The 13,596-nt window shown below is 49.0% G+C and overlaps 1 protein-coding gene across 3 annotated transcripts in view; it reads left to right on the top strand.

Moving 5' to 3' along the window:
* Positions 1 to 11,166, top strand: part of tspan9a (tetraspanin 9a) — a 171,547-nt gene extending 160,381 nt beyond the window's left edge. For all 3 annotated transcript variants that reach the window (XM_076042713.1, XM_076042715.1, XM_076042712.1), the window contains 2 exons: positions 278 to 361; positions 4,701 to 11,166. In XM_076042713.1, the coding sequence (XP_075898828.1) occupies positions 278 to 361; positions 4,701 to 4,772 (156 nt within the window). In that variant the 3' untranslated portion in view covers positions 4,773 to 11,166. The remainder of the gene's footprint in view (positions 1 to 277; positions 362 to 4,700) is intronic.
* The last annotated feature ends 2,430 nt before the right edge of the window (positions 11,167 to 13,596 follow it).

The raw sequence follows: 13,596 nt of genomic DNA, 5'->3' as shown, positions 1-13,596 counted from the left end.
TCTGGAGTTCAGGCAGGCGGGCGGATGGCAACGTCCGCGAATGGAAGTTGTCGTTCATGGGTAATTTATTGGCTTTACACCTCACCTGCGCGCCACACGCCTCACCGGGAGGGGGGGGGGGGGAGGCGTCTCGTGTTAAATATGCATTTCCCCGCCCGCCCGCCCTTTCTTTCCGTGACTCTGAATAGATACAAGGCCATGTGATTCCCCTGACGTGCAGAGAAATGCATTTTTCCTTCAAAGGCGCACATTCTCACCAGCGTCTGTCCCACTTTAGGGCTGCTTCGAGAAAGTGGAGGAATGGCTGGATGACAACAAGCACCTGCTGGGAACCATCGGCATGGTCATCTTGGTGGTGCAGGTAGGTTTGCCCCCCCCCACACACACACACACACACCCTCACATTGGTGATTGGCTTCTCCTCCACTATTTCCCCCCTTTACTCTCTGTCTCTTGTGTCTTGTGTATTATCAGTAGCTTATATAAGCGGTGGAAGCTTATATCTTCCTTCCACCGCTACACGCACAAGGAGAACCGGGCAAGACTGAGGGAATATCAATACAATATAGAAAGGATTCATTTCTGTCTTATTGCCTTTATTTATATTATTGATATTAGACTTGATCTGAGATGAGTTTCGTCGTCTTCATATAAGTAATATCTTATTACACCGGCTCTGATTAATATGGTCATAAATGCTGTAATCTCTGATATTGTGCCTTGTGAAGTTAAGAACAAAAGAGAGAAAGAAAGACAGAATGACCACAGACTTATTTCCCAGCAGCCAGATGGAAGGTTTCCCAAATCCTTTGGCTTTGGCTTTATCCCATGTGTCCATCTGGTGACGAGTCCACTGAAAGTATCTGAAAAGGGGTAATTTCCACCAGTGAGAGTCGACTGGGTGAACCATCTGTCCGTCACGTGCGAGCTAACCAATCAGACTTGGCCTCTGTGCAGCGTTAGCCGCGTCGCGTACGGGAAGCTCCTCCCTCCTGATTGGTTTTTCAACAGCAGCCGCCTCTCGTCGGGATAATGCAATCAGGAGGTTTGGCCACTGATTGCGGGGGAATCACTGTGATTTCAACAGCGATCAACCAATCAGAAAATCCAGTGCTAGCCTAAAAATGCAGTTCGCCACATGTTTGATTGTGGTAATGATGAAATATAGCACCAAAAGAAAGTACAGAGAAGAATGTAAGCGTGTTAATTTTTTTCAATAACCACATGCAGCACAAATCAAAAAGTTATGCATTTCTTTGGAAGCGATACAACCCGCATGCGCTGACACTGCACCACCCACAGGCCTGGGGTATGTACTACCCCATGTACTACCCCATTACTGGCATTGCACGGACAGACACATACCTTCTCAATGCTGCGACTCCGGAACACGTTTCTGAAACAAAGCTTCTCGATTTGCAAACATCAAGGCAACAGGTGAGGCAGCAATCTCAAACATTATTGCTGGAAGCAAAGCGCTGTGGTAGCACCACGTCTTGTGGGTTCCCCGGTAGTTCCCTCCGCCGGCACGTCCCCCAGACTCCCACGCACTTGACTGATACCTTGAAATATTGAAGTGACTGCACCGTGCGAATAAATCCTGGCCGAGAGTCGCAGCCTCTCGGAGTTGTGCCAGGCTTGCTGCAGCCATGCAGACGCTGAAGTCAGGACTGTAAAAATGTGCAGATTAAAAGCGTCGGGAGGAGGAGGAGGAGGAGGAGGAGGAGGAGGAAACGTTCCTGCCAGGAAACCTCTTTCTCTTCCTTTTTGTCCTCAACTCCTCTTTGCCGCGAGTGTCTCTGCAGCAGGTGTTCCACTTCCTCAGACATTCAGACCTAACAGTGCCAAGCGGGATTTTTTTTTTCTCTCTCTACGCATTTGCACAAATTTGACTGATCAAGCGTCTTCTCTTTTTTGCTTTCACGCCGTATTCACATCATAAGGAGTAAAGATGCTACTCTCACGACTGCAGAATCAGAGGAACCCCTGACGTGAAGGTGGCGTCCACCCGCTGCAATCCAACTCGCCCCCGTGACTCGATGGTCGCTTTATTTTTTTATTATTTTATGTGATATGGATCTCACAAATAGATTAACACTGTCGCAGTGGAGAAATGAGATGCTTTGCTCAAGTGTTTTTAGCGTACTTGCTAATTTCCGACACCAGTCCATAGGCAGCTCTTCTAAAAACACAGATTAAACTCAATATGAGAAATAGATAAATAGAAGTTGATCAAATTTGTAGTGTTTAATGAGTGTAGCAGCAATATTCTTAACAATAAATAACAAAAAAAAAGCAAAAACAATAACGTTTAAAGCCCATATTTTAACATGTGAGCACTAGTGTCTTGCTTTTGGCCAGTTTTCAGTCCTCTGGTGAAAGCATTTGTTTCCGTTATTAGTTTCATGGTGTGGGTAGATGTTCCACAGGTGAACTGCTTTAATTGAGAAGGCAGGTTGTCCAAATGTCAAAGAAGGGGACTATAAAGTCACCGTTGCAGAAGGCTGGTGTGTTTGTTTGGCTGCAGCTCCGACATCTTTTTTTACCAGTGCGGAAAACAGTGGAGAGACATGATAGTGCAGACATTCAGAAAACAGCGCAATTCTCATTTGAAAAAAAAAAAAAAGACATCTGCCAAGGAAAACATGAACCGATAAGACTGAAGTTCTCTCGCTCCGCTGTCAAATGAGTAATAGGACGTTGCTGCTCGTTCCTCACGTCTCCAGCGGTGCAGAAAAGCTGGCCGCGGCGAGACGCCGGTGAAAGAAAGAAAGAAATCCAGCAGAAAAACACGGCGGAACGCGTCTTTGTTGCATTCGGCACGTCGAGGAATGTTCATTAGGTACGCTGCCAGCTCGCCGCGCGGTCGCCGGCGACATCTCGGGCTTTTCATTATCATCGTTATCGTTATTATAATCTTTATTATGATTATTGTTCTCCGCGGGGGGTCCGCTGCTCGTGTTCATTACACCATCAGCCCACAGCCGCATACTGCCCCCCCCCCCCCCGCTGTCCGACATGTTTCCCCCGCCACCTTCACCTTCAGTCGGCGGAACGCTCACGACAAGCAGAGAGCCACGACTCTCCGATGCTGATTCCAAGCCCTTCCTCTCGAGAAGGGAGCCGTGGAGGGAGGTCGGTTGAGGCTTGCGGGAGCGACAAGTGTCCTCACGTTTCGTCAGGATCTCAAACGTTGACGTTGACTTAAACGACTTGTCTCATCCACCCCCCCCACCCCTTGGAGGTTTTGAGAAGAAACAGTGACATCAAGTGGTTACATTTTAGATTGCAGCAGCGATCACCCTTTCTCCCTCCCTCTCCTGAGCTTGCCAGTGAGCTGCGTTGGCCTGCACACCCAAACCTGGATACCTCGTCTACGTTCTTCTTTGCTGGTTTGTTTGAACACGCGAGCAGTCACACTCAACTGCAGAACGCGCTGTCAGGCGGGCTAGATTGTCCACACCAGGCTTCCTTAGAAATACGGTTGTGCAGTGTTTCCACTGGCCCCTACAAGGTTCCAAGGGTTACCATTTTGGTCCCTGCTTCCTTCGGGTTCCAAGCGGACTGACCAGGGACCATAGTGGTGACGTAGCACAGAGCAGGGAACTGAGTGGGTAGTCTTTCACGAAAACCAAAAATGCCATTTTCAAATGCCCCGTGTTTAAAAATGCATGACAGAGAAAGTCTGAGAGCCACTGACTTGAGAACCTCCTCCATCCGTATACACTTTTATGAATGTTATTTATGGACAGCATATTAAGCTTTTACCACTATAAAAGTCATGAGATCATGAGTCATGAAATCAGGCCAAATTTTATGTCCTGGACCTTTAAGAGCTTGAGTAGTTTCCGTCACGCTAGGAAAAAAAAAAAACTCAGCCGCATGTAAATAATTGGATTGGTTTCGGAACGCCGAGATGTGTTTTATATTTCCTTGTCGTTCTAAAGGTCCTCGTCGCCGAGGGCGCACCTTCTCTCCCCGTCTCGTCTTGATTGGCAGCAGCTTAAGGTGCTTTAAGAGGTTTTTTTTTTTTTTTTTTTTTTTTTTGGTCTCTCCCGCGCACAAATTAGCTTTTCAACAGAAACCAAAGGAAGGGAGCATCAGCGGCTTTTCCCGAGCTAATCACGTCCCCCAGGAATCCCCAGCGGAGGCTGTTTGCCGGAAGTCCACGTTACCGCGAAGACGACGCATCGCACTTCTTCTTCTTCTTCTTCTTCTTCTTCTTCTTCTTCTTTTTTCTCCTCTTCCTCTTCCCGCCACCATCAAAACTTTTGCCAGATAATGGTTTTAGGATCAGCCTTCGCGACTGTGTTTGATGTCGGAGGGAGTATCAGGGGTGGGGGGTGCGCGCGTGTGTCGGGGGGTGGGGGGGGTAATGGAAACTTCAAAGCGATAGCCGGCTACTTTGATTCAGTGGCATCTCAATTTTACTTCATTGACTTAATGCTTGCGTGCTTTCGCGCATCCCCCCCCCCCCACCCCTACGCCTCAACCCCTCACCATCGCGAAGATTCTGACGGCGTCGTTTGAAGGCCGTCGGAGCGAAATGGAGCTCGTGCCTCACCGCGGGATTCGTCTCGCGGCGCCGGCGCCGGCGACGACATAAAAAAAAAACCTATCAAACACACGCAAACGCGCACAAACACGTTGCGTGCGTTTGGACGACTCACCACTTCCTCTCTTCTCCCTTCCTTCCACAGCTCCTGGGCATGGCCTTCTCCATGACGCTCTTCCACCACATCCACAGAACGGGGAAGAAGTACGACGCCTAGCCGGGCCGACGGAGGAGAGCGGCGGAGAGGAGCCGCGCCGCCCCGGCGGGACAGGACTCTGATGAATCGTTCCCCCCGCCCCCTGCTCACCGCCGACCACCCATCACCACTTCCCTCCCACCCCCTGCTCCTCCCCCTGCCTCCCCAAGACGATCTGTACAGCCGCCCCTCCCCCCGCCGCCATTCATTTTTGCCAAAGAGTAACACAACCCGGAAGAGGAGGGACGCACCCGCGTCGGGCGAGGAAGATAATCCCCATCCCAGGACATTTCTCGATCATCAAGGTTTTTCATGGGGGGGGGGTTCTTGTCGTTGTTTTTTTTTTCTTTCTTCTTTTCTTTTTCTCTTCGCTTGGACTAACAATGCATTTGCCGGAACGATGGACGTTGAGACTTGAGACGGACGCTCGACGGCGAGGCGGGACCGCCAGCGGCGCCCCCTGCTGCAGGAGTTCTTGGAGTGGTTTCCCCCCCCCCCCTTTCCCTTCGCGTAGATGCAAGAAGTCATCCCACTTGTAAATGAACGAGCTTTTCCAACGCGGCATGCTAGTTTTTTACTGTCCTCAACCCCCCCCCCCTCCCCCAGCTTCTGTTGTGGAAATGTCTTTTTGTGTCGCGACACCCCGGCGGAATGTGAGTGCAGCGCGGAAGCAGGTCGGCGCCACGAGGAGCTCTCAGACTTTCAGCATTTGACGGCGCGGAAGTGGGGTGAAGCGACATCCACACGTCGGGTCACTGTTAAATATAATTGATTCAGTGTTTTGTTTTGTTTTTTTGTTTTGTTTTTTGTTTTCTATTTCATGGCCAAAATCTGCAATCTCTCCTGAATTATGAATAGCTTGTTTGGGTCGTTTGTTTTTTTTTTGTTTTGTTTATTTATTTATTTTTTGCGCTAATCTGCTGCCCGACAAAACAAGACACATTTCTCGCTTGTCACACTGCACCCCGCCCCACCACCCACCCCCCGTCCGCCATCAGACAACCAACAAACTGTCATCGTTATTATCGAGGCCACCGCGTGAAATCCGGCTGATGGAAGTTCCCACCTGGAGTTCCCAGATTGAATTCTGCACGTGTGTCCCTTCATGTGCGTGTGCGTGTGTGTGTGTCTTGTCACGTTGTCCGCAGGAGTGATAGCGAGAAGAAAGAGCGTCGCCGGGGGTGAAAACGTCGCTCCTTCAGGGCCATCAGTTACGCCGTGGTCGCAGATTCTGGGGTTTTTTCTACTTCTTTTTTTCCCTGCTGTGTTCTTGAGATCTCATTTATTTGTTCCCCCTCGCCCGCCCCTCCCCCTCCGTTTGTCTCGGTCCTCACCCTCATTTTCCTCCCACGCACGAAATTCTGGGTTCCGGCGGCCGTGTCAGCAGATAGACAGACACACAGACAGACAGACAGGTGCAAACACACAGACAGGTGCAAACAAACAGGTGTAAACAGACAGAAAGACACACTAACAGACAGACATGTGCAGACAGACAGGCAGACAGGTGCAGACAGACAGACAGGTGCAAACAAACAGACATACAGACATGTGCAGACAGACAGACAGACAGGTGCAGACAGACACACAGGTTCAAACAAACAGACATACAGACATGTGCAGACAGACAGGTTCAAAGAGACAGACACATAGACAGAGACACAGACAAGCGTAAACAGACAATCAAACAGGTGCAAACAGACAGACAGACAGACAGCCTCTCAGCCTCCAGGACCAGTCTACTCCCCCGCTGCTTCACCACAGGGAGCCCTGAGCGCGATGCTGCCTCCTTGAGACTAAAAATATCATGCACCTGCCCGCCAGGTTCTCGTAGGACGGACACACAAGAGCTCTCTGCGTTTCCGCTCCGAGGCCTCCATGCATTTATCATGGAAAACGCCGTTTCAGCAGCGGCGATTTGACAGCCCATCAGTCCGAGGCAGCACTACCGCCTCGGTTCCGGGAATGCCGTTGCCTTTTTTTTTCCCAGCAACATCCATCGTTAAGGGCGAGGGAAACCTGAAGGGAAAGGCTGGCGGGAATCCTGTCGATCTTACGGCCACCCACTCAGGGCCCCCGTGTGAGGCGGAATTCGTTTGGAGGTCAGCTGACTGTCGCAGCGTGAGTCATTTCTTACGGCCGCCACTAGAGGCGCTGCTGCTGCTCCGCCGCTCATCGCCTCGGACTTCGGGAAAAGCTCCAGCGACAGATTGAGAAATTGTACTCTCAGCACACCTGCACCTGCTTAGTCTGCGGCCTTGGCCGAGCCCCAAGTGAACTATTTTGAAACCCAAACCCAGATTAAGTCGCCGAGAGCGGACGGAAAAGGCCCGACCTCGACTTTGTACGTTATCGGAAACATCTGCCCGCGCACGTAGAGCCGTGGCCATGTTTCTCAGGTAGCCAGCCGTCTTACAAGATTAAGATAACCCGTGCCTCTGCTAACCGGCGTAAAACACCGCGAGGCCCCATTTCACCACACATCAGCTCCGCTTTGTCGCCAACGGCAGCGGCGGCCGCCGCCTTCCCCGTGATTCGGGCTGGGGGAAGGGACCACCAGTATGGGACACGTGAGCAGGCAGACGAGATTTAAAAAAGCCACAATGTCTCTCTTAAGGCTCGTCAAAGAGTTCTTCTTGGGAGCGACGCAGCCAACCGTCATTTTGGGAGCGGCGGAGAAATAAATGGCCAACAAAAACAAGAGACAATGAAGTGGAGTTACTGCTAATAGGAGGAGACAGAGGATCGTTAATGTTTGGCTGCAGGGGGGGAAGAGGAGATGATTAAGGGCGGAAGAGACTCTACCCTAAATTTTTTATCCGCGGTAACTGTTGGCGGAGGAGTCTGTCGTCTCTCTTTCTCCCTCTCTCCCTCTCTTTCCTCCTTGATGGCTTCCCTAAAATGAGACGTGCGGGCGACCTGAACTCGCTCATCAACTCCCTGCCGGGCTGCTTCCCCTCGCTGTCTACGCTTTCTTTGGCCCGGTTGGAGAGACGAGGTTTTGCGAGTGGTTTTGGATGGGGGGAGGAAGGAAGTGGGAGGTGGGCGGGGCTTCACGCATCGCGAAGCAACAGATCTGGCGCCGTGATCTGCAGCGACCCTGCTGGCTGGGACGCCGATCCCCTTCCGTACGCCGCCGCCGCTCCTCTCGCTGTGTCCACAGGCTGCGAAGGACATGCGACAGCTGCTGATGTACCGCTCAGACGTCGCCGTCGGTCGCATCCCTCCCTCCTCCTCCTCTTCCTCCTCCGCCTCCTCCTCCTCCTCCTCCTCCTCCGCTCGGCTGCCTCCACAAATCCTTTATTTACTGCCACCATCCCCCCGGCGGCCCGCTGACACCAGCAGTTAGGAAATATGTCTCTGCTCCTCGGTCGGGTGTGAGGCCCAATTCTGCCTCCGAGTGAATTGGGTCGGGTCTGGTCGGGTTGAGGCGCCCGAGCTAAACGGCTACATCCTGATTCGCTGCAGCTATTTCGCCTTTGAGCGACGCCAACAGGCCGCGAAACAACAGTTTCAAAGTTGTTTTTTCAGGTCCATTGACTTGTAACAGGGAGAATCACTGGCCTGCCATCGGCACAGTGCCCCCTACTGGACTGGGACTATATAATTGAATTTGCCTGCCCAGCACCCTCTGGAAACGCTCACTTGTTTCCGTATCCTGGTAACCAAACACTAAAGTAACTGGAGTATCCTGGTAACTAAGGTAAAACAGCAAGCCGGGCAGGTGCAGCAGTAGGAGAGACATTCTCACTGTTGTAAGTGAAAGTTGAAAAATGAAGCTGAAGCCATCATTAAACCACCTCATTTGTCTGCTTCCATTTAGCCTAAATTTAAACAGGGATGGTATTTTAAAGGGCCAATGTTCCACCCATGAATCTTTATTTTTTCTTCTGAGACTCTCGTGGATGAGCCTTGTAAGGTGACACAAACCCAACTGTAGATCTCGAGAACACAGCATAGTTAGCTCCCTGTTTAAAGCCTGCCACAAAAACTAACAGCCGCATTTTAACTCCCCGATCTTGTTGGACTCTTTACATGTTGTCTGAGGGAAGAATGAATGAATGGAAGGTTTTAGGGGAAACCATCAGTGCTCTTTGCGACATCAGAGAGGGCTGGATAGAGTCACGTTATCGCAATCGGACCCAAAGGAGGTGAATTTCGTATTGAATGTGAACCCAAAACCAAGATGAGATGAAACTTCCGCAGGGTGAAAGAGTTTTTAAAAGTGGAGACAATGTGGGAACTGGACTTGGAAACCACTGCAGTGTTTCAGAGACGTGACGACGATGTTAGCTTTTGCCTGCACTGACATTCCCCGCTGTCTCTTCTCCCCCTCCACATCAGCTGCTGTCACCCACTTTTCCATGTTTTTTTTTTCCTTTTTTTGAGAAAGTGTTCCTCTTCTATTGTTTTCAGGACGCTAGTCTGATTGCCATTTTAACAATAAAGGCATTAACAATGCTACTTCTGTACACTGGTCGCAGCTGTTCTAAATGTTTGTTCCAATTTGTTTTGATACGATTTGCAGTTTTTGTTTTTGATTTTGTCTCCCCGCCCCCGCCACTGTTTCCTCACCATCACTGAGAGAAAGTGACGGCGAAGCGTTTGTTTCTCGGAGGATTTGTTGCGATGTTCCTCTAAAAGACGGGGGGGGGGAGTGGGGGGAAGCCTCTTTGTGTCGACATCGCCACGAGCGGTTGAAGCAATTAAAGTCGGAAGTGAAAGAAAAGTGAATTTGTCGCGTCGCGGCCCGACGTGGCGCTCCTCCGCGCGGTCTGCTTTAATTAAAGTGGGACGCGACGGTTTGAATCCGCGGGAGGAGCTGCTGCCACCGTGTGTGTTTGTGTGTTTGTGTGCGTGAGTGTTTGTCGGACGTCGACGCAAACCCCGAGCTCTTGGCGCAACGACAGTAAATCGCTCCTGCGTTTCAAGCCCCACATGTAAATACGCCCCCTTTTTCTTATTTTCTTCCTTTACAGTTCATGTAACTCACAGTCATACTTTGCCTCCGCCGCATGTAATCACTTTTACTTGACACTTTAATTGCCATCCTATTAAATCTGCGCCTGCCGAGCAGTCCGCTCTGTTCCGCGCTGATTGAATCTCCCGCCCGTATGTTAACCATTTTCTCCTCGCACCCAATGGGTTTTTTTTTTTCTCTCTCTCTTTCGCTCTCCCCTCCTGCCTCCGTCATCTTCTTTTCGCGCAATTTCTATGCGAGATACTTTTTTTTTTTATTTTATCAGCACGGCCTTTTTACTTTCTTGCAAAAATGTGTATTTTTTCGCTAAAGGGGGGAGGCGTTCAATCGGCAGCGAGAGAGACGGCGAAGGAGGCTCACACACGCAGGTTGTTTGAGGGAGGTTTTGTCTGCTGTGACGTTTCAACTCATTTTTTTTAGTCTTTTTTTTTTTCTTTGCTATTATTTCTGTCCGCCCCTCCTAATTCCCCCTCGCGCCTCGACTGACTCTCAGCGCGGCGAAGTTGTCTTCCTCTAGAATTGGTGTGTGTGTGTGTGTGTGTGTGTGTGTGTGTGTGTGTGACCCCGTACCCGCAGCACCCCCACAGCAGGTATCCACGGCGACCAGGTGGCGCACGACCCTCTTTGCGATTCTCCCAAATGAACTATTTTTTAAATGAAGCGAAAGAGTGTCACGAACCCCCCCCCCCCCCCCCCCGGCACCGTGCGCGCTCCCCCCTCTTGCCTTTCATGTCCAATGACTGGATGCTCCTGATGTATTCCCTTTGTATGTCACTGTCAGTTACGCAGGCGAGCGTTTAAGCTGCGTCTGATTTCTTTTTCATTACTGTTTTTTTTTTTCTTTTTCTTTTTTTAGTAGCGAGCGGGTGGGGGAGGGGCTGGGGAAGTGGGCCTGGAAGGGTGAGGGTTGGGGGGGGTTTCTTGGCACATGAGCAAAGAAAGAAGTGAAGCGGTGACGCGTCACGTCCCACGGTGCGTCGAAAACGAGTGGCGCCATCTGCGGGACTTTATTATAAATAAATAATATTACATTGAACAGAAAGCGCGACGAGCTAATTTTAGGCGGCCGGGTTTGGCAGAAGGGATTTCAGACGACAACAAAATCCAGGGTTGGAGGGGGGGGGGGGTGCAGATGATGAAAGTGGAAACTGTCATCTGTCTCATTTCTACAGTATTTAGAGTAATTTTTGTATGGACCTTAATTCCTGCCCCCTCCTGCCCTCTCCCATAACCCTTTTATCCTAATTGTTATCAGGCCCACGTGTGCTAGTGAGTGGTGTTTATTGTGCCATTTCATTCTGGCTTTTTTTTTGTTTTGTTTTGTTTTGTTTTTCATCACTGTTCCTTCTATGCAAAAACATGCCCTATTTTAGCCTTTGTACAGATTATTTTGTATGAGTAACAACATGTACTGAAATAAAGTGAAAGGAATCAGTTGTGGCTACTGTTTTTTTTTTTTTTTTTTTTCCCTTTCTTTCATCCCAATTACGAAGCCGTTTCACCGCCATCCTCCACACGGACCATTTCATTAACCCCGTTTGGGAACTTTAGGGAACGCCGCTTGTTTCTGTTTCCCACGCAGCGGCAACCTGTAAACCCAGCCGACACCGTTTGATTCCCAGTCTGGCATGTTTTGCCAAACAAACCCCCCGCCACCCCACCCTTCCCAACCCGTCTATACCCGACGATGTTGCAAGCCGAGGTTTTGTGTCTTTGTCATGCTAAGAAGCGGTGCCCTAGTTTTACTGTAGCGTCGCGTCAGATTTCTCTCGCAAAAAAGACAAAACAAAAACAAAAAGAAGAAATTCTGCAGAAATCCTCGCAGGATGACTCAATTAAAGGTCTTCAGTATTCCACCTGAAATCCAGGAATCATGTTTTATTCAAGTCGGCGTTTCAAGGTTCCGTGTCCCTTTTGTCGTCTAGATTTTTGTTTTCTTTTCTTTTCTTTCTCTCATTTTTAAATTTGATGTAATAAGTGAGCGCATGTGGGAAGACCCCACGGTGATCACACAGTCCTGATCAGCCACGAAAGACCAACCTTGGCTCAGGAAGAAAGAGTGGAGGGGGTGGATTATGGAACATGTCAAGGATGTTTCTGGGCCCTTTCAAGTCAGAAACCTCAGAGGGGCCTCGACAACTCGGCTCGCAACAAGCAAGCAAACTGCGTGACTGCAACGTGATTCTGCTTCTTCCTCTCAAAGTTTCCCCGGCAGACTGGCGCTTCATTTATTTAACGCCCGCCTCCGTCTAGACTGGATCGTGAGTTGTAACAGGTCTAATTACTGCCTAGTGCCTTAGTCCTCATCACCATCACCATCACCATCATCATCATCATCATCATTGTTGTCGTTGTCATCATTGTAGTCCTCATCACCATCATTATTATCATCATCGTTACCATCATCATCCTCACCATCATCGTCATCATCACCCTCATCATCATCTTCTTCTTCATCACCATCCTCATCATCATCAACACCATCATCCTCATCATCACCACCACCATCTTCACCATCATCATCATCAACACTCCATGGTAATTCTTCAACCTTGTCTCGTCTTTGTCTCTGCTTCATTGGCAGGACGGCAGCCCGTCGAGCTTTAATAAACCTGCAACAGCAGCAGCAGCAGCAGCAGCCAGTGAGGGAGGTTTATAATGAAAAGTATTAAAACTGTTTCTCATCCATCACTATCGCATTAAATACACGGATGAATCTCTCACTCACTAACAAAACACTGCATGTTTTAATGAGGTAATGTTCTCGAGGAGGACTTTTTACACTTCTCTGCATTATTAACAGTGGAGGTGAGGGGGTGGGGATCGGATATTAAGTGAGAAGGGTACTTCGGTGTTGTAACAATGGGGAGTTGTTCACCTTTTCTCCATTCTTTCCAACCAGTACAGAACATTGCTGGAATCCTTTTTGAATTCAGACATGCATTGTTGTTTTTTGGGGGGAGGGAGGGGTGAGGGGGTTTCATTTGTTCATTTCACAAAATATTTTCTCAGAACTCAAACATGTGGAACTCCTCAACTCTCTGAACGCTGCTCCCTTAAGAATAATCCAACCTCAGAATCTATTCTCTACAGAAAAATCCATCTGTTTTCTTGCAAAAGTGATCGCAGTTATAATGAGGCATAATTGGACAGGCATTATATCAGGAAGCCAACCATACAACAGTACAAGCAATGCATGCAAGCAACCTATTCCATTACAACTTCATGTATAATTTTCTCACTTGGGAGGGGAACCAAACTCAAAGGAAACACTCGGCACAACCCTTGTCTCTGGGGAAAAAAACCCTTGTCGTCCATTTGACATCAAACACTCACGGTAAAAAAAAAAAACCCTTGTCGCCCATTTGATGTCATCAAATGGTTGACATCACTTTTAAAACGTTGGTCACGTACTTTAAAAAGTAATTATTGTTTTTGTCCTCTGTCCTTTATTTAACTCAACTGTTTATTCTTTCACAATTAAAAGATAAAGATGTGCTTCCTCCTCGTCTGCTGCTCACAACGCAAGACTCTTCCGTTTGATTGATTATTTATCTATTTATGAACGTCCTAACCGCGCGTCAAACATCGAGACACACCGCACGTTCGTAAAAAAAAAAACAAACAAACAAAAAAAAAAACTGTCGTACAGATTAGAAAAAGCAGGTTGTCCGACACGTGAGGAGGCCCCTAAACGCATCTAATTACTGTCTCAGCACAGCTGCGGCCTCGGCACAAAAGGAACGTCTTCGTCCGGGTATCTCACCGCAGGAGACACTTTGACTTGACGTGACGAGGCAACGGTAGGGAACTTTTTTTGATTACAAATGCGCATACGTTATCGCAAGGACATTTTGGAACAAC

Source organism: Nelusetta ayraudi, unplaced genomic scaffold (genome assembly GCF_046127955.1).
Source record: "Nelusetta ayraudi isolate G7.1 ecotype Tasmania unplaced genomic scaffold, CSIRO-AGI_Nayr_v1 ptg000071l, whole genome shotgun sequence".
NCBI lineage: Eukaryota > Metazoa > Chordata > Actinopteri > Tetraodontiformes > Monacanthidae > Nelusetta > Nelusetta ayraudi.
The sequence above is the reverse complement of the archived record's forward strand: the minus strand, read 5'-3'. Positions and strand labels throughout refer to the sequence as shown.